The 23,365-nt window shown below is 37.7% G+C and overlaps 1 protein-coding gene across 3 annotated transcripts in view; it reads right to left on the reverse strand.

The window, feature by feature from the left end:
• The window catches only part of RABGAP1L (RAB GTPase activating protein 1 like), a 214,745-nt gene that overhangs the window by 171,942 nt on the left and 19,438 nt on the right, over positions 1-23,365 (reverse strand). For all 3 annotated transcript variants that reach the window (XM_085068653.1, XM_085068654.1, XM_085068652.1), the window contains exons 2-11: positions 22,356-22,523; positions 20,972-21,161; positions 19,358-19,568; positions 18,558-18,732; positions 17,629-17,789; positions 17,029-17,139; positions 13,253-13,319; positions 11,927-12,029; positions 10,811-10,977; positions 7,192-7,336 (exon numbers count right to left, since the gene is read on the reverse strand). In XM_085068653.1, coding sequence (XP_084924779.1) covers positions 7,192-7,336; positions 10,811-10,977; positions 11,927-12,029; positions 13,253-13,319; positions 17,029-17,139; positions 17,629-17,789; positions 18,558-18,732; positions 19,358-19,568; positions 20,972-21,161; positions 22,356-22,490 — 1,465 coding nt within the window. In that variant the 5' untranslated portion in view covers positions 22,491-22,523. The remainder of the gene's footprint in view (positions 1-7,191; positions 7,337-10,810; positions 10,978-11,926; positions 12,030-13,252; positions 13,320-17,028; positions 17,140-17,628; positions 17,790-18,557; positions 18,733-19,357; positions 19,569-20,971; positions 21,162-22,355; positions 22,524-23,365) is intronic.

Raw genomic sequence — 23,365 nt, forward strand, 5'->3', positions numbered from 1 at the left:
TTTTTTTGCATCACATATAAAAATTTGGCTTTAAACAATATTCCCCTCATCCATATTTTACACCAATTATAAGATAGAGAGCAGCTTTTCCATTTGATTCAGTTATTCTTCAGGAAATCTACTAGTTCACCTGAAATATGACAATACCTCAGAAGTCAAACTCCCTTTTCAGTTAACAAAAAGAAAAACAAGGTGGAAAACAACAGAGTTGTTTCAGAGATGCTGAGTATAGATGTAAATAACTGAATTGTCTCCTAAAATGAATAGAAAAGCATGAAGAAAGCAGATTAAAAAAATGAACAGGTGGCATTTGAGTACTGATGTGAAGGAGAAAAAAGGACATTTAATGAGTTTTAATTGAGAATCTATTATGCATGAAATAAAGAGTAGGTGGAACTAAAAAATAGTAAAGTTGAAGCAGCATGAAGGAGAAGGAAATCAGGTCATCAAGATAGGTGGGAATAGAACTGGAATACTTCAAATGTGAGCAGTTTGATTTTTATGTAAGAGAAGAACAGAAATGAAGGGGGAGCTGAAGTTGGCAGCATATTATCAGGGCACAAAATAAAGTGTTATTGACATGGAATCTTTCCGTACATACAAGATTGTGAGAAAGGCCACAATAAAAGAGCAAGTTTTCATTTATAAGGTAACAGAAAATTACAGATCACAAACTATAGTTCTGCCAGAAGGGATGAGAGTGAAAAAGTTTAAGCCATGAAAGTCATTCCAGTATTAAATAAGGCAGATTTGCAGAGATGTCCAACTTTTTAGAGCATCACAAAATATTTTGATGAACACAAAGGGATTCCCAAATGGTTTCCAAATAACTGGTTTATGAAATGACAATCATCAGTATATTATTTAGAGGGAAGAGGAATAATCAGGAACAAAAAAATACAGATTAATGAATCTGAACAAAGACAACTTGCATTGAATTCTTCTTACAAGAACCTTCTGCTCATGTTAGTTACATAACTAACTTGCAAAAAAATTAATTTGGCAGCTACTGAAGTACATGTAAAGAGAGAAAAAAACAAAAATAAAGATAACAGAATTCTTCACTAAAAGCAAACCAGTAATAGGAAAGAAACACTACTTTGATTCTCATTTCTTCTTACGAATAAGCATTTTCCACCTAGAATGATTCAAGCAAAACCTAATGCAAATAAAACACACAATTTTGATTACCTTGCAAACAGCCTGCAAATTTAATTGCTTCTTTATGCAACACAAAATCTGGATTCCAAACCCTGTATTTGATAAACACTGAGAGGGTGGAACAGCATTCTTCTTAATAAAACAAATTCTGCTTTTCAAACCCTCTTATATCCTCATGTATCTCGTATGTCCTACCTTTAAAACACAATCTTTGTTCTGTATCATGTCCTTTCAACACAGGCCCTGCATCACTGTCATATGAAAGGAGAATTATTTTAAAACGTCCCAAAAATAAACCTTAACTGGGCATCCAAGAGATGAACCTCCCCTCGTGTAGTGCAAATGAAATTGAGCCCCCATGAGATCTCTCAATTGGATGTACAAATGCTCAAAGCTGAATAAAAGAGAGCAGAGAAGAATTATTGCTTCAGTTCAGTAGTTTTGCTCCCACACAGATGACAAAACCAAGGAAATGCTGCACAGTGGAGATTGTCTTGTAAACACAAACATCTTCCACACACACTGTGCTGATAGCTGACATCTCCAACAACAGGCAAGGAAACAAAAGTGGAGATGTTGGCACAATTCTAAGGCAGTGCATTAGTAATTTATGAATTTGTAGATTACTACCTGCTCCCATCTTTGATATAATCAATGACAAATACAAATATCAGTGTTGAAAACACTGAGAAGTTACATATTGCCTGGCATTTACTTTAAGTGCCAAGGCAGCATGCAAGGCACTTAGATCATAAAGCACTCACACTTACAAAATATCAAAAAGGAAATGACCAAAGCTAAAAAAGAGAAGAATCTCACTTGGAGGTTAGGGGAATTGTTGGTTGAGAACAGTCTTTTTAATTATTGTTATAAAAAAGTGGTTAATTTTTTTTAAATTATATGAAATGTGGAATTGTATAAACAGTGGCAGCTTGATGCCACCCAAAATTTATGAGTGGAAACCTGAGAAGATCCTTTAGCAATAGGGAGTTTTAATTCCTAGTAAGCCAGCAGGATTGAAAATCCTTTTTCAAATTGCTTTGTACTGTTTAAAGGTAGACAAGAAAAGACAACCACTAATGAATAAAAGCATCCAAATCAGTCAAAATAACCTGCAATTGCTTCCAGACAAGATGAAAACACCCATTTATGCCCATTTTGTGTCTATTTTGTACCACAATCTGAAAAGATTTTATGAAAGCTATAAAAAAGCCCAAAAAGCTTAAAATCCAAACAGAATTCACCTATGTACCCACCAAACTGAAAACCACCTTTGTTTGAAAATGTCTTTTTCTATCATTCTGCAAAAATAAACCAAAGGCATCAACAGATTTCCCTGGAGCATTCAGGAACCACAGGCCAGAATTAGAGAATTATGTTTAGCCTTGAACCCCACAAAGTTAGTGCAGGGAACAAATTTTATCAAAGAAAAAAATTCCTACCCACAGAGTGAACAGAAACAACCTTAAAAATCCACAATTTTCCATTTCATTTATAACCTTGCAGTTTCATTAAAGACTTCTGTAACCCACAGAAGTGCTTCAGATTTGAAACATTCCCAATACTCACCTTGTAACAGAAAGGCCTTACTTGCATGAACAAATCTAAATACAACTGCAACTATCAACTGCCACCATATTAAAAATACCAAGTCCTCTGCACTCAGTATTTTTTGTATTTTTTTATATATTAAGGAAAATATCACATTCCTCCTGGCAGCAAAATAATAGCTGCAGAAGTCAACTGAGTGCATTTATTTTATGACTTTTAATGATACAAGTGAACTTGTAAGGTGTGAAAATAATCCGTTTTGGATTATTTTGTGGACAGTAGAGTCCATAAAATGACTTCAGGCTCATCAGGAATATTTTCTTCTCATTCGGATGCCATTCTTAGGATTCTATTCTTCTGTATTTTAAATCTCATCTCCTGTGGAACTGCAGCAAAGGGTTCTTGTCTGGACATAGCCACTGGCCAAATGACCTCATGAACTTAGGAATTGTGAAGTTTTAGTTCATTTTTACAGAGATAGCAAGAAGACTCTTAGACAGATTTAACTGATGTTATTTAGGTCCCATGAACTTTATTCTGTGTTGGATTAATATAACAAACAGTTCCTATGAAGCACATCGAGCTATTTTTAATTTGGATTAAAATGCAGAGTTGACTATTTCAACACTACTCATGTCATGTTCCTCACTCAGTCACCCTCATTTGTTCTCATCATAACCCCTATTTTATCACTAAATAATCTCTCCATAGTTCTATTGACTCCTAAAACATCACCTCCTCTACTCCTTTGCTTTCCTGAGTGCTGAAAACAGCCTCTAGCCACCCACACCATTTAGCACAGCATTCTGATGGAGTGTGACTGATGAGCTCTGATCAGTTAGTATTGCCCACCTCTTACCTACTCTAGACACCTTCCTTTTGTGTGACCAACACAACACACCCAGAGGTTTTTTTAAACTTTCACATCCCTTATTCTTTTATGTCTGTTTTCAATGTCAAATCCTACCATCTCCACACTGAACTTTCATATCTCTGAAGTTAATTCTTCTTTGTCTACCCTTTCCTTTTTGTTCTTAGTGTTCAGAGAGCTGGACAGAGTAGGAAGTTAAAAGTTTTACCTTCTTAAGTTTTTTATTTCTTCTCTTGGCAAACAGAACACAAAGAGAAACAGTTCTCCATTCCTGGAAGTCATTTGAGAGTATTCCAAGGCACCCTACAACTCATGGTCAGAAGCTTCTTTTTGGCAAGCAAGTCATCTTCTACCTGAATTGCCTTTTGCCTGTTTCAGGATATCTGCTAACCATTCTGTGCTTACTCTGCAGCCAACTCAGAGATGGGAACAAGAGCTCATAACCAGACCTGACACCACAGAAAGCTCCAGCAAAGGTATCTTCAACTCAGTAACAATCAGGTTAAAGAATGTTTTCTGGTTTTAAACAGAACTGTTCCTGCTTACAGTGATCCTTAACCATCCAACATTATTCTGACTCCAGAAAAAGCTCAAATGGAGTTACCTAGTGTTCTCTTAAAATGTTACATATAGTTAAAAAAAAATCCAACTATTAGCGCCAAAGGAAGGTCATAATTTCACATATGGTCTGAGCAAGCACTGCTGCTAAAAGCAGCCAACGTATTTGTTCCTTTCTCCCCCTGTTATTCATACCTAAGACTCATCCTCCTTTAAATGCTTCTGCTGGAAAGCTATTTTCCCCAATCCTTAAGCTCACAAGTGCAGCCAGTCACTTCATCCTACCACAGAACAACACTGCAATAAAATGCTCTCTGAGCTTTGCTTTTTCCCATACTGCAGTGTCCACACCATTGATTCTGGGCATACTCTCACCTTTATTAATGCTCCCAAAATAAGAAAAAGGAGTTCAACCAATTGTGTTCTGCACCTTTTTACAAGGTTCTCCTCAAAATTAAATATTAACAGTGAACTTTTCTGCATATTAATAAAAGTTGATACTTAAATCCACTTTTTTGAAACTTTTCCAGAAAGTCTAAGAACTTCTTCATTATGTATTTTAATATTTTTTAAATTGTAATTAGAATTTAATAGAAAGCTTCTTATTAAGGAGTGCACTTCACATTTACTCAAGAGATTTTGACAAGAGATTATTAATATTAAATATATTTTTAAATTATCATCTCCAAAGCAAGGAACCATATGTGATTGGGTTGCAAGAAAAATCTATTACAATATCAGTAATTAAAAAATTAAAGTGAAGTTGACCTGAAAGATCTCTAAGTAACAACTGCACAATCTTAGCAAAGGTCTTAATTTTTTTAATACAGCTGTTCACATGAAAAAAAAAGCTAAAATGAGAAAAAATATTAAAAGCTAAGAATGGTATTCAGAGAGTGTATGATCTCCATTTCCCACATCAGTTGTGGAAAGATATTAGGCCTAACTTTAGTATAGTGATTATCTAAAATCATTACTGGCAGGTATCATGTATGACCTTTCATTAAAATAAAAAGAATATTGAAAAAAATGCCTTCTTTTTATGACCATCTTTATTCATATACTCATGGCACAAGACATCCCAGTGAGCTGTGTGCATGCAGAGTACAAAGGAATCAGGTAAAGTGCATCTTGTACAGGAAAAATGCAATGTATAGTGCTTTTGTAATCAATTAAAGAATATTTTGTGGGCAAAAGGAAAAAGCAAAAAGAGAAAAAAAAAAAAAACCAGAGAAGAGTAAAAAGAACCTATATAGCCAGGTAGCTATCACACTTAACACTGAAAAAAGAAAAAGCCTTCTTCCAAGGCTACGACAAGACATTGTAAACTCAAGGGGGTTTTTTCCACCATCATAATTAGTACCCTGAAAAGAAAAAAAAAAAAAAAAAAAGAATGAAGAGATTTATTTAGAACAACTGCAAATGACTCATTGAACCTGCATATCCTCCAGGATAGAGAACTCAGCACAGAACTCTAAATGTGGTTTCCATGAGAACAGAGGCGCATCGTATTTTTAATGTCTTCTCTTAGGAAGTCATCTACATTTCAAATACGGAAACTAGCATTAGGGAGCCAAACCCAAGTTAAACTTAGGTCCATGCTCTGGTGGAACACTATTTCTCTGTAATGAGATAAAGCCATTCTGTAGTAGTACCAAGAGGACAGTGTCCATGCTATTTCCAATTGCCCTGCATTCACCACAGTCTGGAACAGTTTTATTCTTCCCAATCACAGCAATATTGGGGAAAAAAAAAAAGTATTCAATTATTTAAACTCTGCTTTATCAAACAAGTCCCAGAAATCATTAAATCATTTTGGCTCTACAATTCACATCCAGCAAGGAAAAGAACACCAACAGCTGAATTACACTACACTGATCCATTAGTTCCAAAGGCCAAATCTGAACTAACTCTTGCTATGAACAGCAAAGCAATCCCAAACACCAATGAAATAGAAGAACTCCTTCAGAAAAACCAGTATTTTTACTATTCAGAAGTGGTACTTGATACAAAGTGGGGAATGACACTGCTAGTCTATGCCCATTCCCCTCCATTTTAGGAACAGATGAAAGTTCAAAGAGCCCCTGACTGTGGGTTTTGCAAGCTTGGTGTCACTTGGGATATGTGGGGGAATTTGGTTTATAACTGGAAGAGACTAACCACACTTGCTTGCTCCAGTTTGTGTTAATCCCAGGGTTCTGACTCATATTGCACAAGCTAATATCCAATACTTACCCATAACTAAGACATTTTACAGTATTGACAGAAAAGTTTCAGAAATCTGAAGAATAACTTGGTAAACTATCACAATTTCTGGTAGGTCAGAAATCCAGATCAAAAATGGCATGTAGAAAGCCTATTCTGAATGCTATGGGCTAACCCTCAGAGTACATAGAGATAACAGTAGGCCAAGGGCCTTCAAAAAGACAAAACAAAACAAAAAATAACACCCCCTGAGAAAAAAAAAAGAAAAAAAAACCACCAGTGGGAAATACATTGAAATATTGTGAGCTTTGGAAGGGGCAGGCAAATATGCTGGGTCCATGAACTGAAGCAATTCCCCAACTGAACCAGGAGATAGTTTGAAATAAGCCCTAGACAGAAGTGAGGGAAAACAAATCACATGCTAAGCAGTTAGGGGATGAGGGTGAGTCTGTCTGGGCTATTTTTTTGTTTTTCTTCACAAACAGGCATTTAAAACCTGCCATTTCAAAACCCTGATTGCATGCTGCCCTCTTTAGCAGCACGTTCAAGGCAAATGGCTTCTGATCAGAAGCAAATACCCTTGGAAAACATTTTCTACCTTGATGGCAGAGCACAGGTGCCTCAGTAATGCATTCTGAAGCACACAGAAAAGCAGACACACTGCTGCTGCTGCTGCTATTGGAAGACATCCAAACAATGGCTTGGTAAAAATACCATCACTGCTACTAGAAAATTACTGGTGATCTTTTTGTCCAAACCAGTTGTATTTAGAATTAAACTAGTAGATTAACAGCAGAAATTAATAGTACTATCTATGGAAACTGTAAATGCTTGTTTATCCTTACCTTCTTCTGCCTCATCTTCCTGGGATGACATAGGCCCTCCTCCACTTGTTGGGGTGACTAATTCTTCCTCTCTGGCAGATTCTCTTTGCAGACTGACAACTTCATAAATCGCATCTCCAGCACTTGTGTGGCTTTTTCCTTCAGACTAGACCAAAATATGGGTATGTATTAGGTTCCCACTGTTGAAAAATAAGGCTATCAAAGGCTAAATCATAGTTTAGTTAGCTGCCTCAGATTTTTTGCCTTTGCACAAGCAGATAGCAGTATCTGACAGTTCCATTTCTCTCAGTTCTACAGGTAGAAAATATAAATAAAACTGCATTCATTCCAAAGCTGCCTCTTAACAACCATTTTCAATATTGTCCAGAACAATGACAGAAAACACCTTCCAATTTAAACAGCTATAATGAGATGAAGTAAAAGAGAAACCTCAGCTAAAGGAAAGAGGAGAGAACAAAGAGGGACAATATTGGAGTAACTGAAACAGGAACTGAATGCCTGAGGGGAAAAAAAAATAATGGTAATAGTTTTTTTGTAGGCAAAGACAAGACCAAGGAAGAAACAAAACCTCATGCTTTTGAAGAGCCATAAATTGTGACAAGTTCTTTTTAGTGCTTTACTCATTAAAAAAACCAGGAAAATATATCTTTCTTCTTCAAAGTTTAATTTGAAATACACTCCTTCAAATGGGGAAGTGTAATGGAACCTCATGGCAGGGGGGTGGGAACTAGATGATAATGAAGGTCCCTGTGAACCCAAACCATTCAATGATTTGATGATGCTCTTATGAAAGTCAGTTAACTACAGTTCAAGCAGTTGCAAGTTTTAAATTAAAAGGAGTATTACTTTTCCCTCTGAGTTACAGTTATGAACAGAGTTATTTTTCAGGGACATGCAGTGATTACTGTATTTTTAGAGAATTGTATATAACTGCAAACTAACAATGGTATTAAATGAAGCAGCCCAAACTGTTGTGCTATTTTGTTCTTTGTGCATCTTGCCTAATCAGTTAAAATAAGGTAATTTTTGGAACATACTAAATACATCAAATTAACCATGAAAAAGAACACTGTTTCAGTTAGAGTACCTTCAATTCGTTGGAAAAACAAAGTTATGATGAAGTTGAAAGACTTCATGATATCCACACTGGAGATAAACCTGAACTGCTGACCAACACTTGCCATTTCAACCAGCTAGTGAAATTATGCAGACAGCAGCTTAAACAGGGACTGTTTAGACTGACACAATATATATTATTCTATATGGAGAAAACTTTCCTCATTTATTTTATATTAATCATTCAGACCTGCTTTCCTTAAAGCAGAGGCTCCAATTATCAGCCAGTTTTGCTGACTGAATTTCTCATGAAGTCAGGATAATGAATTTTGGTCTGTAGGCATAAATACCCTGCATTTTGTAACATTTAGCAGGATAATACTAGAGCCATTAGCCCTGTTTTACTGTCACATAACACCATTATTGAGTAATTACAAAGTAATTGCTTAACTCAATCAGGTACTGATGCCACTAATGTTATTAACCATGGCTACCTATAGCTTTTATTTTTGAGAGAGTAAGGCATGAGGTACTGTGGGTTTTGCTGTATGTTACAATAATTACAAGTCTTCAGCTCCTTGCACGTGTTCTGATTAACTGCAAGACTCATCTGTATAGAACATTAAAGATTTGATTAAGTAACAGCACCTTGAGATACAGGATCTTTCAAAGGTATCAGCAAGAATAGCTACTGCAATGCAAACTGTCCAAAAGACAACTGGGGAAATAAAGGCTTGGTACAAGTCACCCAAAGAGATCCTGGCAATCACTATCAGGACCTCATCTTGTAGAAAGATTACTAGGATTAAAAATATTCCTTTAGGAAAGATCTGCAGAACAGACTCTCTAAATTTTGTAGCAGGAAGAAATGCATGAGTTTGTTGGAGGAAGAGAGAAATGTATGTTTGTCACATTATAAGGGGTGAAGGAAAAAAGCATCCCTATTACCCAATTAAAAATGGTACAGCTGCAAGTGGTTAAAAAGGCAAACTGAATTGATTAAAGCATCAAACAGATGAGAGCAGAGTATTTTCAAATGTATTTTCTTTAATGTCAAAATGCAGATATTCTTATTTGCATGTAACAGTAGCCTTTTTTCAGATTTTCTTAAATTCTGTGTTGCTATGCTAATCTCTAGAAGAAATATAGAAACAACATTGCATGAGACTTATTTGCTCCTTAAGTGTTAAACACAGCAGTTTCCCCAGGAAATATCAACACAGCTTGGTTTTTTCAGACCTATTGCTGTGCCCCACAGAAAGATGATGACTCAAACACTCCCACTAGGCCCAGTAAAATTAAATCTCTGCTCCTTGGTTCCATTAGCAAAAGATGATGCACCACTTTTCCAATGCACACAGTACAACTGGCCTCTGCTCCTCACTTCCTGAGCCAAGAGCAGAACACAAGTCTTGGACAAAGCAGGTCCACAGTGGCTGCAGGATGCAGCTGTGCATCATTCTACAGTGACCCTGGGCAGCCATATCTCTCATACCTCAGCCAATGCCGAAAAGAGAAGGGACTTGAGCTACAATCATTAACAGCCTCTCTCTCTCAAACCTCTGCATTAGGTTCCTTTGCCTTCAATGGGTTATATTCTCAAAGCCATCTCTCTTCATATTGTGAATGCCAGTAGCCCTTTGATTTTAAAATCAACAATTAAAGACTCATTTCCCAATTTTACCAGTCAAATGGACTTGCTTTAGATGTCTTGCTTTAGAGGTGGGATTGTAGAGAAGTAAGGAGAATTCAACAGGCAGGTACAAAACAGTTTAAGTCCACAAAGCCAATGACTCACAAGTCATTACAATTCAGTTTACAAAGTGTGCTGGGTTTGGCTGGGCTACTTTCCTTCCCAGTGGCTAGTATGAGGCTGTGCTTTGGGTTTCTCCTGCAAAGTGCTGATAACTCAGGTGTGTTTTAGCTGCTGCTGAGCAGTAGCTTACACAGTCAGGGCCTTTGCTGCTCCTCATCCCACCCCACCAGCAAAACAGCTTGAGGTGCACACAAAACTGGGAGGGGACACAGCCAGGACAGCTGACCCCAGCTGACCCACAGGATGATCTGGACCATGTGGCATCAGGCTTGGCATGCAAGGGTAAAGAAGGAAGAAGGGGGGATGTTTGGAATGATGGCAGCTGTCTTCCCAAGCCACTGTTACACTGTTTCCCAGGGGATGGCTCAGCACCTGTGGGCCCACAGGAAGTGGTGAATGAATTCCCTGTTTTGCTTTGCTTGAAGCACACAGCTTTTGCTTTCCCTACTGAACTGTCTCCATCTCAACCCACGAGTTTTCTCACTTCTACTCTGCTGATTCTCTCCCCCATCCCATTGTGGAGGAGTGAGCGAGTGGCTGTGTGGGTATTACTTGCTAGCTGGGGTTAAACCATGACACAAAGGCACTGAACCTGAATACATGCTACTTAATCCTTATGCATTAGAGCAGCCCTGAAATAAATGGTTAAAGGAAACAAACTGCTGAGGAGCAGGTGCCGTACTTATTTTTACGAAGGCCACTTAGAAGAGATGAGACAAAATGTTCTAAAAAAACCAAAGGCATTACCTGTTTTAGCTTCATATAAAAGGTTTCTGTGAAGGTTTTCCTGCTGAAGTACCAGAAGCGCTCATTGGCAGGATACACTCGCACAACAGTCTCCAGCAAAAACCGCACTGGCTCTACTACTTCAGTCACAACCATATCCACAGCCACTGTCATGAAGACACGCTTATCTGGAACACAAACACGAGAAAAATCAGCCAAAGTTTAAATTTGTACACTGCTGTTCAAGTTGAAAACCCTTTCTGTTTAATTAATGATTCTACTGCACCTCTTTTAGCTGCCTGAGTTCTACACCTTACATGCCTGTTGCACAGAATGACAGCGAGCATTAGCCAGTGCACCAAGGAACTTTAAATTAAATTAAATGATAAACTTAAAAACAAAGACATTATGTCCTTGTTTTAAAGCCAGAGGCAAGACATCATGCAAAGAAAACACCATTAAGATACATGATCCCCATCAAACAACAGGAGCATGCACAGGGTAAGGTCACACTGTGAACTGTAAGGAGCCCTGTTACATGCTACTAGAAACAATGTGGTTTGAATATCCATCGGCAGGAAGGGTGACACTGGCTGTAGGTACTTGGAGATGCCTTTAAGCAACTGATGTGAGCTCTGCCTCAGGACAGAAAACAAACTCCAGATAGACGTTCAAAGTTTTTAAATCCCACTGGAGAATAGAAGTTCCAGCAATAAGAAACTGTGCAGTATAATCTAGCACTTGTATGCATCATTGCCAGCTGCCCCACCATGCAGGGGATGAAATGCTACTTGTAAATCACAACTAAAAGGAGGAGAAGCCCAATGCCTGCTGCTCATACTGCTTTGCTGAGTACAGCAGGTAGAAAACAACTTGCAAATGCTTAGAATCAAAAAGTCCCAATAACCAGAGACAGGCACATCAGCCCCAAACACAAATTTAACATCTCCATATCAGCAACACACTGTTCCATGAATAATTATTCACAACTCTGTATTGCACATGTTTATACAGAAAAATTCCTAGCGATGGAACATAATACCTCATGTGCTTAGACATGGACTGTGATTGCCAAGAGAAATTACATACACCAAACCCATGGTGGGTAAAACAAATATGCAGATTAGATTCTGCTACCTTTAGGAGTTTCCTCATTAAGTACTAGAAACATGGGTGCATTAGGATTCCACATTCCAGTAATGACATAAGCCTTCCCATCAGAACTCTTTCCCATGGATTCCTAAAAACAAAATCATAGAGGATTCCATTACACTTGTGGTTTGAGATCAAAGACACAGAGCATGGGGATGATAATTAGTTCTAGGAACCTGAGGATAAAGAAAAGGAATTAATGGAATGATCTATTACTAGTATGAGGCAAGTCCATGCTTCCTGAAGTTTTCTGGAACAATACCTAGAGATCCAACAGGCCTGTTTGGTAGCATCATTATAGATGAAAGGAGACTTATGTTCCCTCTCTGCAATCCAGCTTGTGGTAGAGAAATAAAAGTGACTCAGTATTCCAGATTTTAATATAGAGAAAGGAGGTTGAACCAAAATCACAAATGTCTATTTCTGTACTACAGTAAAGAAATGAACTAACAATTCATTACATCCAGCAGTTAAATGTACTTGGAGTGTAAATGTAAACAGAATTCAAGGCGGAGTAAAGACAGGAATTCCAAAAGAGTAAAAAGGTGTTATACAGATTTATAGAAACAACAACACTCCAAACCTCATTTTAATTTATTCAGTTTTATACTCAAAAAATAAAAAGGGAAAATCTGAACTAATTTCTGCAAATAAAACCAGAGAAAAAATGAGCTAGTAGATACAATCAGGCAAATAAGTGAGTCTGACAGGATAACTAAATCCTGATAGCTAGAATCAGCAGCATGAGTACAGAAATGATTTAGACAAAACTGGGACAACTGTAGAGCCACAAAAGGTCTGATGGGTTTAACTCTAGCACTTCATAACTTGAAAGTGGCTGTATAATCCACAGAGAGAAAAAATTGGTATTATCACAGAAAGGGTGACATTGTTTTGCAGTTCTCTCAGAAGCAACTCTTAAGAAAGGGGAATATTGTAGAAAACAAGTGAATACTTAAAACTCTGGGCAAAAGTTTAAAGTCAAATTAAGGAAATAAAGGCAAAGTTTTCAGGAATCAAAATATAAAAGCAATTATCTGCTCTAAATTTTTAGGGAACATTCTTAACAAAATGCAGAAAGCTCAGTTATTCGTATCTCTGCTTCACTAATTGAAAAAAACCAGATGCCAACAGTTTTGAGAATAACTGAAATGTTCTGTCTACCTTATGATTGTAGATATCAAATCCCAAGATTTAAGAAACAAAAAAACCAAACAAAGCAAAAGATTGTAGAAGCCTGTTTTGATGGGCTTTATTTGATTTTTTTTAATCACCTTATCTTATTTAACAGATTATTAGAGAAAGTATTACCATGTCTAGCAAATGCATGTCACTGTTCTTCACATTTCGTCCAGGGCTTAGCAACATCCCAAAGCACCTGTGAAGTTTATTTTGAACAAAAAAAAGGAAAAAAAGACATACATGAGCTTTTCAGAATGCACAAGTCTTTGCTAGAACATAATGGACAGCCACCCACTGCTTCTAATTTTAAGAGTACCTTTCCAGGCAATTTGTTTGTTATTGTTATGGCAACACTCAGGAAACAACACAACACATGCTACAGAAACACAATGAAATTATTTTCCAGAATGAAGATGGCAAAAACTAGCATCTGACCTGTGAAAACTCAGTTATTCCTAAAGACATTTATAATATTGAGTTCAAAGATAACAATTCCTATACATCAATATTGGAGACTGGCAGGAAGAAATTCACTCTCTCTCCAGTTCATTTTAAAAATTGTTCTCATGCAATCATAGGAAAAAATACAAATTAATTCATTTTATCATTCATAACAGCACTGCTGCAAAATATCACATAGCATCATGGGCCCTTAAAAAAAAAAAACAAACAAGATTTTGCTCCATTTTAAGACTCCATCTTTGAAATCTCAATTTGTGTGCCATACAAATTCCAGAATTCCAGTCCAATCATTTTACAAGGAAATAAGTTTAAGAGAAAAAAAAGCCAACCCCAGGAACTTCTTCAAACATTCAGATTTTCAAACCTCCTGACTAATGAAGGCACACATCCAGGTCTGAAGTTTCTGCAAATCATCTTTATCTTTCTCACCTTTGAACACACTCCATTATGAATAAAAACACCAAAGAGAATTACTTATTTGCAACACAATGCAAGTGGTCTTGCACAGGTTTTTAAAAACCTTAGATCTAAAATGAAAAAGGAAAAAAACACCCCTCAAAGTAATTGCAATTTGAAATATTATGGAAAATGGGGGTTGTAATTCAGAGGGTTTTGCTTCAAGAATTTTTCTTCTGTTTGATTCTCTGATAATATTATGGAAAAATGGGGTTGTAATTCAGAGGGGTTTGTTTCAAACCATTTTTTCTCACTGACTCTCAGAACTATTATGCTGAACATAATATTGCTTGGACATATGAACACCAGCAACTAAAATTTTAACAACATTAACTGTAAAAGTCTCAAGATATGCAATTACTACACCACCTAGCTTTCCCCTATTACATTAGGGTACGTGGTTTTCATTTTCCACCTCTTAACACTTAACAGTAATTTACATCCACAACTGAATTTTCCATTGTCTATAATCTTTCAATACTAGAATCATAAAAAATCTAAGTGGTAAATAAACCAGCAGACAACAATTTTGATTTATCTATATCCATAATGCAGTGCCATGTAAATCACCAAGGCAGCTCAGATACAGGGCTTGGATTTAGCCACACAAGCCAGAATCTCTGAAAAACTAATTAGACCAGGCAGAACCTAACACTACACTTACTACTTCTTGTTCCTGGGGCAGAAATTGCTCTGAGAGAGTTATAACTGATAATAGTAGAGGGATCACCAGCTTCTGGTAGAGCTGCTACAGAGAAATGTAAGGCTGAGATCCCCAGGCAGGCAAAATATCTGTGCCTTTCAAAGACAACAGCTCCCAGATCCTACTCCTGCTGTGCACCACTCAGATGTGCACAAATTCCGACGCATGACAGCCAAATTTTTGTGAAGTGTCTTTCCAAAAGAATGGGAGTCAGGAATAAGTAGCCCCTGCCTCTCACAGAAGCAGAGATTTACGATACCTAGCAGCATCCTGCTGCAAGGAGAGTCAAGGCTTCTCTTCCCTCTTATTTCAAAGAGGAAAATGAGTTCAAACAAGGTCAGGACCCTCACTTGCAGAGAAGATGGATTTTCCAGAAACAGTTGTCAGCACATTCAGCCTCCAACAGGAGGAGGCTCAACCACACACCCAGGATTCAAAGTGACCTGCACAGACTGTGGGCCTTGGTTGCACTTCAGACTTGCTGGGTTTCTGCACTTACAGCTGGCTACTGAGCAGCTCTGTGCACCTGCACTACTCCACTAGTTTCTAGACCAGCAAAATTAAAAAAAAAAAGGAACTGAAATTGTTATTCACTAACGTATATTTCCATGTATAAGAACACAAATGCCACCCATGGATAAGGCTGATAGTATTAAGTTAACACAGTAACAGGACAAGGGAGAATGGCTTCCCACTGTCAGAGGGCAGGATTAGATTAGATGTTAGGAATAAATTTTTCCCTGCAAGGGTGGTGAGGCCCTGGCACTGGTTACCCAGAGAAGCTGTGTTTGCTCCATCCCTGGAAGTGTTCAGGGCCTGGTTGGACAGGGCTTGGAGCAACCTGGTCTGGTGGAAGGCTTTCCTCCCCATGGCAGGGCAGGGTGGTCTTTGAGGTCCCTTCCAACCCAGACATTCTGGTATTCTGTGATCTTTAAGAGTTTCCACTACTCAGGAGAAACCAACCAATATTCTGCAATTCAGTTCTAAGGATACCAGCCTAGACTTTAAGCTAAAGTATACTTACCTAACTCAGGATTAACTCTCATTTATGACTGATAACAAGCTGTATCTAAACACCACTGTACTGAGAAGGGAGTCAATCCTTCCATATCTCTGCATGAAAGGCTATTTCACTCTTCAGAACAACTTCCTTAAAGCTCCTGATCATTAACCAGGATTCTCTTCCTGAATTCTATAAACAACTGAGACTTGACATCCCCCATTGTGGGACTGAACCCACATAGTGCCACACATGACTCAGGAATGAACACCATTCCTCCTTTAGGTGCTTTGATCCAAATAAAAACTGGCAAACCCAGGTTAAACAGGGCACAAGAGCAGGAAGGGCCAAAATAACACATGAGAGTCACTTCCTTCATCACCCTGACCCAACCCTAGGCTCTGCCTGAACACCAGGAGGAGGCAATTTCTCCGAGCAGCAACAAGTTTGATCTCCTGAAACCATGATAAAAGATGTTTCAAATCTTTAGAACAGAGACCAGATTTCTTTAGAAATATTTTTTGCATTGTAATTTCCACTTTGAAATACCTTTGAAGACACATTAAATTGCTCTGAAGCTCAGTCTGATGTAACCTGCATTCATCTTTCACCAGTTTTGAATTTTAATATTATAGGGGTTAAGTACATGAAATGACTTACAAGCCTGTGTATGTCATTCCAATTAAATAACTTTTTCACACTAAAGCTTGTGGTGACAAAAATAACATTCCAATTGAACATTCTAAACACCACCAAAATAAAAGCCAATTTCTAAGAAAGGTAGTTTTACTTCAGGGAAAAAAGCAATAATAAAATGCTATTCATAAATGCCTCATTAAATGAATCTTGAAGGCAAAATTATTTAAATTAAAATTACACTGAAAACTGACTTGTTTTAAAATCAATCAGTTGCAAAAGCCTTATTTTACAACACGAAAACAATGTTAAAAAAATTCTACTGTATATTCCTTGTCTAAAATTTTAGTTTCCATTCTGGAGTAAAAGCTTGGAAGCAAGTCAAGAGATCAATCAGATTTTGGGAGGGTTGGGGGACAGGTTTTCTTGATTCTCCTGTTATCTTGAATTTCCTTTTCACTAGAACTGAATTCTCCTGTTGTTACTTTTGATAAGGGTGCCATCTGGTGGAATTAAGTCTATTGTGCAATCATACTTCATGTTTTTGGTACATTTTTTTCTGTCACGTAACTTGCAAAGTCAGAGAAAACTACATTAAATACCATTCTTTCAAAAATCTACCCTTCATCATTTTTGTAAGAGTTTTACCTTTCAATGGCCAGTTCTTTGTTCGAGAGTTGCTGAACTGTGATCACCACTTTCTTCTCAATTCCCTGCTTTAGCTTGAAATACAATTTATCTCTATCCTTTGGCACAGGGCTAAAAGAATAGAAACATACTTCAGCAGGTTATAGAACATGAACTGTTAAATACAGAAAAGAGTTTACAATTTCTGAATTTTCAATTCAGATTTCAATTCAAATTTCAAATTCAAAATTCATTAGCTTTTAAAAAAAAAATCCAAAAAAGAGACCACTAGACTGTATTTACTCAAGAAACTTGGTTTGACTCAAGTTTTTAACAGACTATCTTTTCCATTTACAGAGACCTACATTGAGCATCCCTAAAAGAAATAACGTAGTAAAAAGAAACTAACTTGGAAAATGGTATCCTGGATTTTAATCCTTCTACAGAAAAAATACAGAGAAGAAAATTGTAACATGAAAACAGCAGCCTCCTATTTATAGCATGTCTGCTTATGAAAAGAGGTCAAATGAATTTGGTTGCAACACAGTAGCTGTGCATTTGGAAAGTAGCTGTGCGCTTTTTCCAGAGAGATTTCTGCTTTTCCCTTTTCATTCTGATTACCTAAAATTTCCTTTCCCATCATCTTCTTTGACTTCTAAGGAGACACTGAAAGTGTACACATCACTGTCTGGAGTGGGAAGAACAAAGTCCTTCACATGATCAGATGCTTGTTTGGAAGAACGCTTGAATGCTGTGGAGAAACTGTACAAAATTCGGCTGACCTGCAGAAAAGCAAAACAGTATTTTGATCAATAATAGGAGTCTTTTTAATGGGGTATTGTGATGTTTTTGAAGGTCATAAAATCACTGCTCCTTGCCTCTCATACTGAACACAAATCAGGCCTCATGTAACACAAAGCACTCACCATGACGTGCTCAATAGCCAAGGCATTTCAGTAACAGCATCTCCTATTTCCATTCCTGTCACATCCCCTGCTCATGTCATGCTCAGTGAGTTAATATAAATTAGATTGGAGATTAGGAATGCAGCTCATTAGAGGGCCTGGATCATGTACTTTTCAGGTTGTGTATTTAACAATATAACATACAGCTTGCTCCAGCAGATCTCCAAAATCCAAGGAGATTTCTTCTTTTTCAACCTGTATTTTTCCACCATAAAAGTCCCTTTCTCCCAAACTGCCACACAGTTCTTCCTAAAACATCCAGGGGAGAGCACCGTAACATGGTTCTTCATAATTCAAAAGGTATACACCTCAAGTCTAGTGTGAAACACACCCAAATGAGGCCTGCAAAAGCCCCAGATGAGGCTTTTCAGATCTGCCCATTACAGTGCACCTTGGAATTATGTTGAAATACTAAAAGGAAAAGCTTTAAATTATAATAATATTCATGTATGATTAGCTGCACATTCTGCAAAACTCATGAATATGTGCTAACATATTTTTCAAGGCACTATATGTACCATTTCCACCTCTTCAGATATTGCTTGTATCCTTTTTCCCAGCCACTGCACAACACAGAATACTCACAGCCTCTTTGATCTCACAGGAGAAAACATGGATCTGGAACTCTTCTGTTCCACAGCTGCTTTCAGTAAATGCAAAGCAGTCACTCTCTGAAGTCCCATTTTGCCCACGTACACAAAACAACACCTTATAGATGGGAAATGAGGCTATCTCCACATTGCTCAATTGATCTATTATTCTGCAAGAAAAGGAACAAGGAAAAATCAAAGGAACAGGTAAGGAAACAGACAGGCCTACCTAAAAGGCTTTTCTGCAGTTAGATAAACAAGGATCTAAACTCTAATTACTACTAAATGCAAGTAGATGAGATGGGTAGCAGGAACAGAAATGTTATGCTACGCAGATATAAGATGTAAATGTTCCTGGTTGTAACATTGACCTTATTTCCTTTATATGCCATAATATAGACAAATGCAGTACCTCTGTATCATACAGCAACCATGACCATTGCTTGTGAAAAACACATGTACCTTGGATGTGCTGACAGACTAGGGAGGTCAGGAGAGCACAGGTATTACCAGCTCTCCTATTCCAGTACCTCTTATAACCACACTTGAACAGATACTAAGGTAGAAAGTGTAGCTTTTGCTGACAGTGTGTGGCAGCTGGTACCACCAGCCATGCACTGCATGGCAAATTTGAGCACACATCTTTTTGCTTCACAAGAATTTCTCAAAATTAACTGTCTTCAGCAAGAACCTCAGGCACAAATCCAGCAATTCTACTTCCCTGTGCAAGGAAAAAAATCAGAAACTACTTCTTATGTGTCTGCTTTAGCAACAAAGGAAACTCTTGTGTGTTACCTTACAGAGCCTTCTGGAATGTTTGGAACATAGAGGGTTACAGGTAAAGGGGCTTGACTGGAGGACTTCATGTTTGCCATGGCTTGTAGAGCTTCTGGTTCATTCCGTGGGGCTGAAACCTTAGTGCAACCTAAGTAAGTCAGTTTGTTAAACAGCACACTGTCCTCTTCTGGGGGCTCACTGAGAGAAGATCGCCTCGGTGCAGAGATTTCTGAAAATGAAGAAACCACTTCTTGAGCCATTTGCTTTTATTTTTACACACTTTTTTCCCAATCAGTTCCAGAGCAAAATCTCCTACATTTTCCAGGAATGGACATGAGAGTAGACAGCTCAGCTCCAGTAGCAAGAAATCCATTTGGCAGCTTAATATTACTGTGAAGTCTGCTCTAATCTAATTCATGTTTGCAAGTGTGGCATGGAGACAAACTGCCTTTTGGTTCTCTTTAGCACCACTGGAATAAACTACAGACATTCCAAATCTTTCTAAGCAGTCACAGAATCATGGAATCAAAGAATCACAGGACGTTAAGGGGTTGGAATGGACCTTGAAGATCACCTAGTCCCAACACCCCTGTGTGCCCTATTCTAGTATTTCTACTCTTATTCTTATTACAAGAGCTGATAATGCCATAATACTTAGAATCGTGAAGGTTGCAAAATTGAATTATTCCTGCTGGGGCAGAGCAGGATGAGAGAAAGGTATCTGAGAAGTATTTCTCTGTTCACTCATGCTAAGGATTGAGTTCTGTTTGAAGAATGTCAAACAAGAAGCGAGTAAAGTAAGCGTCTCAGAAATACAGCATACATGTAATTAACACATGGGTGTTTCCATTTCACATAAACTGTCTGTCTTATTCTACAAGAACATCTTTCTTTTATTTCCGATAGGTGCTATGGGAATTAGCTGACAGATTACCACAGAAGTGCCCTGCATGCTATTGAGGAAGAAAGAATTGTAGTTCAAGGCACACAGAGATGACCACAGCCTTGTATTCTTAATATGTTTAATGGAATACATGTGTTTTTATGTTGTAGCTTTACATGTACATATAAAAATGTATTTTACATAAAATATGTATGATATAGTTTATATTACAAGCTTTCAGTCATCCCTTTTTCATGAAAACTTCAAACACCAGGAAAGTACCACAGTCATTTCTAGCAAATATCAAATCTAAAGCTAGCCTTACTGCTGACTGGTGACAGGATCAGAGATGGACAGTTTAATCAGTTTGCTCAGGGTGTATTTCATTTGCAGGTAGCACCACCAATGAACACTGCCCTCAAACTTCTTGAGTTCCAGCAGCAGCAGCTCCTCCTCAATTATCATCCACTCATGAACTCACACAATCCTCAGCCCCAGCTCATCCTGGGCTAAAGACAAAATGAGCATTATCTTGACCAAAACAGAGCAGCTCAGGGCACCAACCTGATGACAATCACATTCTTATCTTTAGTCTTCAACTAATAATAACAGGAGGCCCCAGGGTATTCTCCATCACAGGTTTAGAATGAAGTGCTGGAAAGCTTTATATTCATTTTAAGGTTAACTTGAAACTGCTTGAAGAAAAAACCTACCATGTATGATTAAGGGGGAAAGCACTCAGACAATACCTGTAGTAGAAGGGTCTAACACAAGCTGCAAAGATGCCTGGTTTGTTTGCCCTGCTGATCCTTCTGCAGCTGCCTGGCCACTGGCATCACTGGAACCTTCTTGGAATGCAGTGACATTCTGGTCTTTCTCTGAATCCCGCAAAATCTCTTCCATTGCCTTCTCCAACTCCTCGTCTCCATCTGAAAATACCTGGAAACAGAAGGAAATGTTATTTTTTGAAGGTGCTTGTAGTTTTACTTTCACTAATATTTTTCAAACATGCAGTGTTACTCATTGCAAAAGTTCAGAAACTTTGCTGAATGAGACAACACACCAAGAGTCAACGAAACTGAATCAAATATTATCCAGGGTCACATCCTCTTACATTAAATGCTCATGTTCTCATTGCTAATCCAAAAACCATCCATCAAAAAACTACAGACTTTTCTTAGAATAACAGGTTTGTGCATTTAGAGCCTCCATTCAGACTAAAGATCAACAGGTGTTGCTATCGAGTAGTCTTAAAGAAAATTTTATTTTCTTAGTCACAACCAGTCCATTTCAGTTGCTTCACCAATTTTCCCACACCTAACAGGGGTACAAGCCTAATGAAATGAAAAAAAAATTGAAGATACACATTCCCTAGAAAGAAAAATACATCATTCACAAGTACCAGCTTTTCAGACATAAGAAAACTCCAGCCAAAGCTGCATCACGGATTCTGCCTCCAGCTCACCAGCCTGCTTCCCGACCAGAGGAGCAGATAATGTCTATTTCAGACAGAAACTACCAGCTGTAAGTAACTGCCAAAGAGTACTGCAAAGACTAGGTACTTACTGTCAATTCAGGAGGAACAAATTGCTATTGTTCCAAGCAGACCAGAACCAGTACATCAGCCACTACAGCCCAGGTGGGGACATTTGTATTTAACCCATCAGTTGTCACCCAAGTGCTAAAATATTCTGCTACTCAGACATAGAAAGCTTTTAGAAAAGGCCTTACTCGTGCCTAAAGTAGCATTAGGCAGGAAAACTAAACTAGAAACTAAAGCTGAAGACCCTCTGCAATCTATTCCTATATAGCATAATTCCATACTTTTAAGATAACAACAGAGTTTCTGATCACTCAATAAAGAATATTAAGCTTTAAACCAAAGCTCATTCTTTGTGAAGTCCTTTACTTATGTATAGATCCACACAATATAACAAAGCTAACCCCCAAAGAAGTTATTAGAAGAAAACCTGAAGTGCCACTTTTGGGCAGATGTGCTTAATCAGAGCTGTTAATTTCACTGGTAATCAGCAAGGACAAAAATTACAGTCTAAGACTCCTCAAGCACACAAAAGTATGCACTCTTCACCAATACAAACCTTGCTACAATTCAAAAATAAAGTCAGAGCAAACCTTCAGCTGCGGTTTTTCATCTTTTCCAGAGGTGTCCTCAGATTTCTGATGAACCAAGACAAATTCTTCATTAATTAATGTGGATACAGTTTCAGGAATCCTCCCAGCTTTGCTAAATGATGTTTTGACTTCCATCTCAGGTCGGTATTCTCCTCCAGCCACCAGAACCTAATAAAGAAAAAAAAAATTCGTTTTGAAGCTGTAAGCAATACCTTAGTAGCTGTACTATTAAATTATTGTGGAATAATATAATACTTAAAATTATACTGCTGTATTATACTGCATTTCTCAAACTCTGATTTCATTTGCACAAGGAACCTTATGATTTTCAGGTTGGTACTTAAAAATGCTATCATTTAACACAGTGGTTGTTACCTTTGCTCATAGATAACAAATGAAGAGGTTTACCCCAGAGCTTTGTCTTCTCCTATTTTTAATCTTCTGGAGTCTACTTCCTCTACATCCCTAATTTGTGCCCTCAGTTCTCCCTCATACAGGTATTTTCCTTACCCAGAGTGTCACAAAGGTCATGTGAAGATACAGATCACCTGAAGGCTAACTTCCCAAAACCTGCATACCAAAGCGTAAGCTCTCCACATAAAAACATAATTTAGCAATCAATTATGTTAGGGGCTTTTGTTTTCCTTTATATCTATAGGTGGTGAAGTCAAAAGTGGTACTAAACCACAATCATATCCTTCTCACCAAATTTCCCTGAACCATCTGCAACAGTTAAAATTAACCACACCATTTAAAAAATATAAACACAAGCCACAACAAAACTACAAATATTATGGCAACCAAGAACAAGTTTTCCCTTGTCTGCACAAGAAAATGCTAAATCTAGAAACAAACAAGGACAAAATAATGGTCAGCCTATACATTACAAGTTCACGTAAAAACACAGAGCTGAAACATTCCAAGCATACCAGCATGAGGGCAGCTATTGTAGGTATCCACTACATAAAGACAGCACGACCTACATTAATTCAGAATGTCTTTGCTGATTC

The sequence above is a fragment of the Lichenostomus cassidix genome, chromosome 8, assembly GCF_008360975.1.
Source record: "Lichenostomus cassidix isolate B80296 chromosome 8, HeHo_3.0, whole genome shotgun sequence".
Taxonomy (NCBI): domain Eukaryota; kingdom Metazoa; phylum Chordata; class Aves; order Passeriformes; family Meliphagidae; genus Lichenostomus; species Lichenostomus cassidix.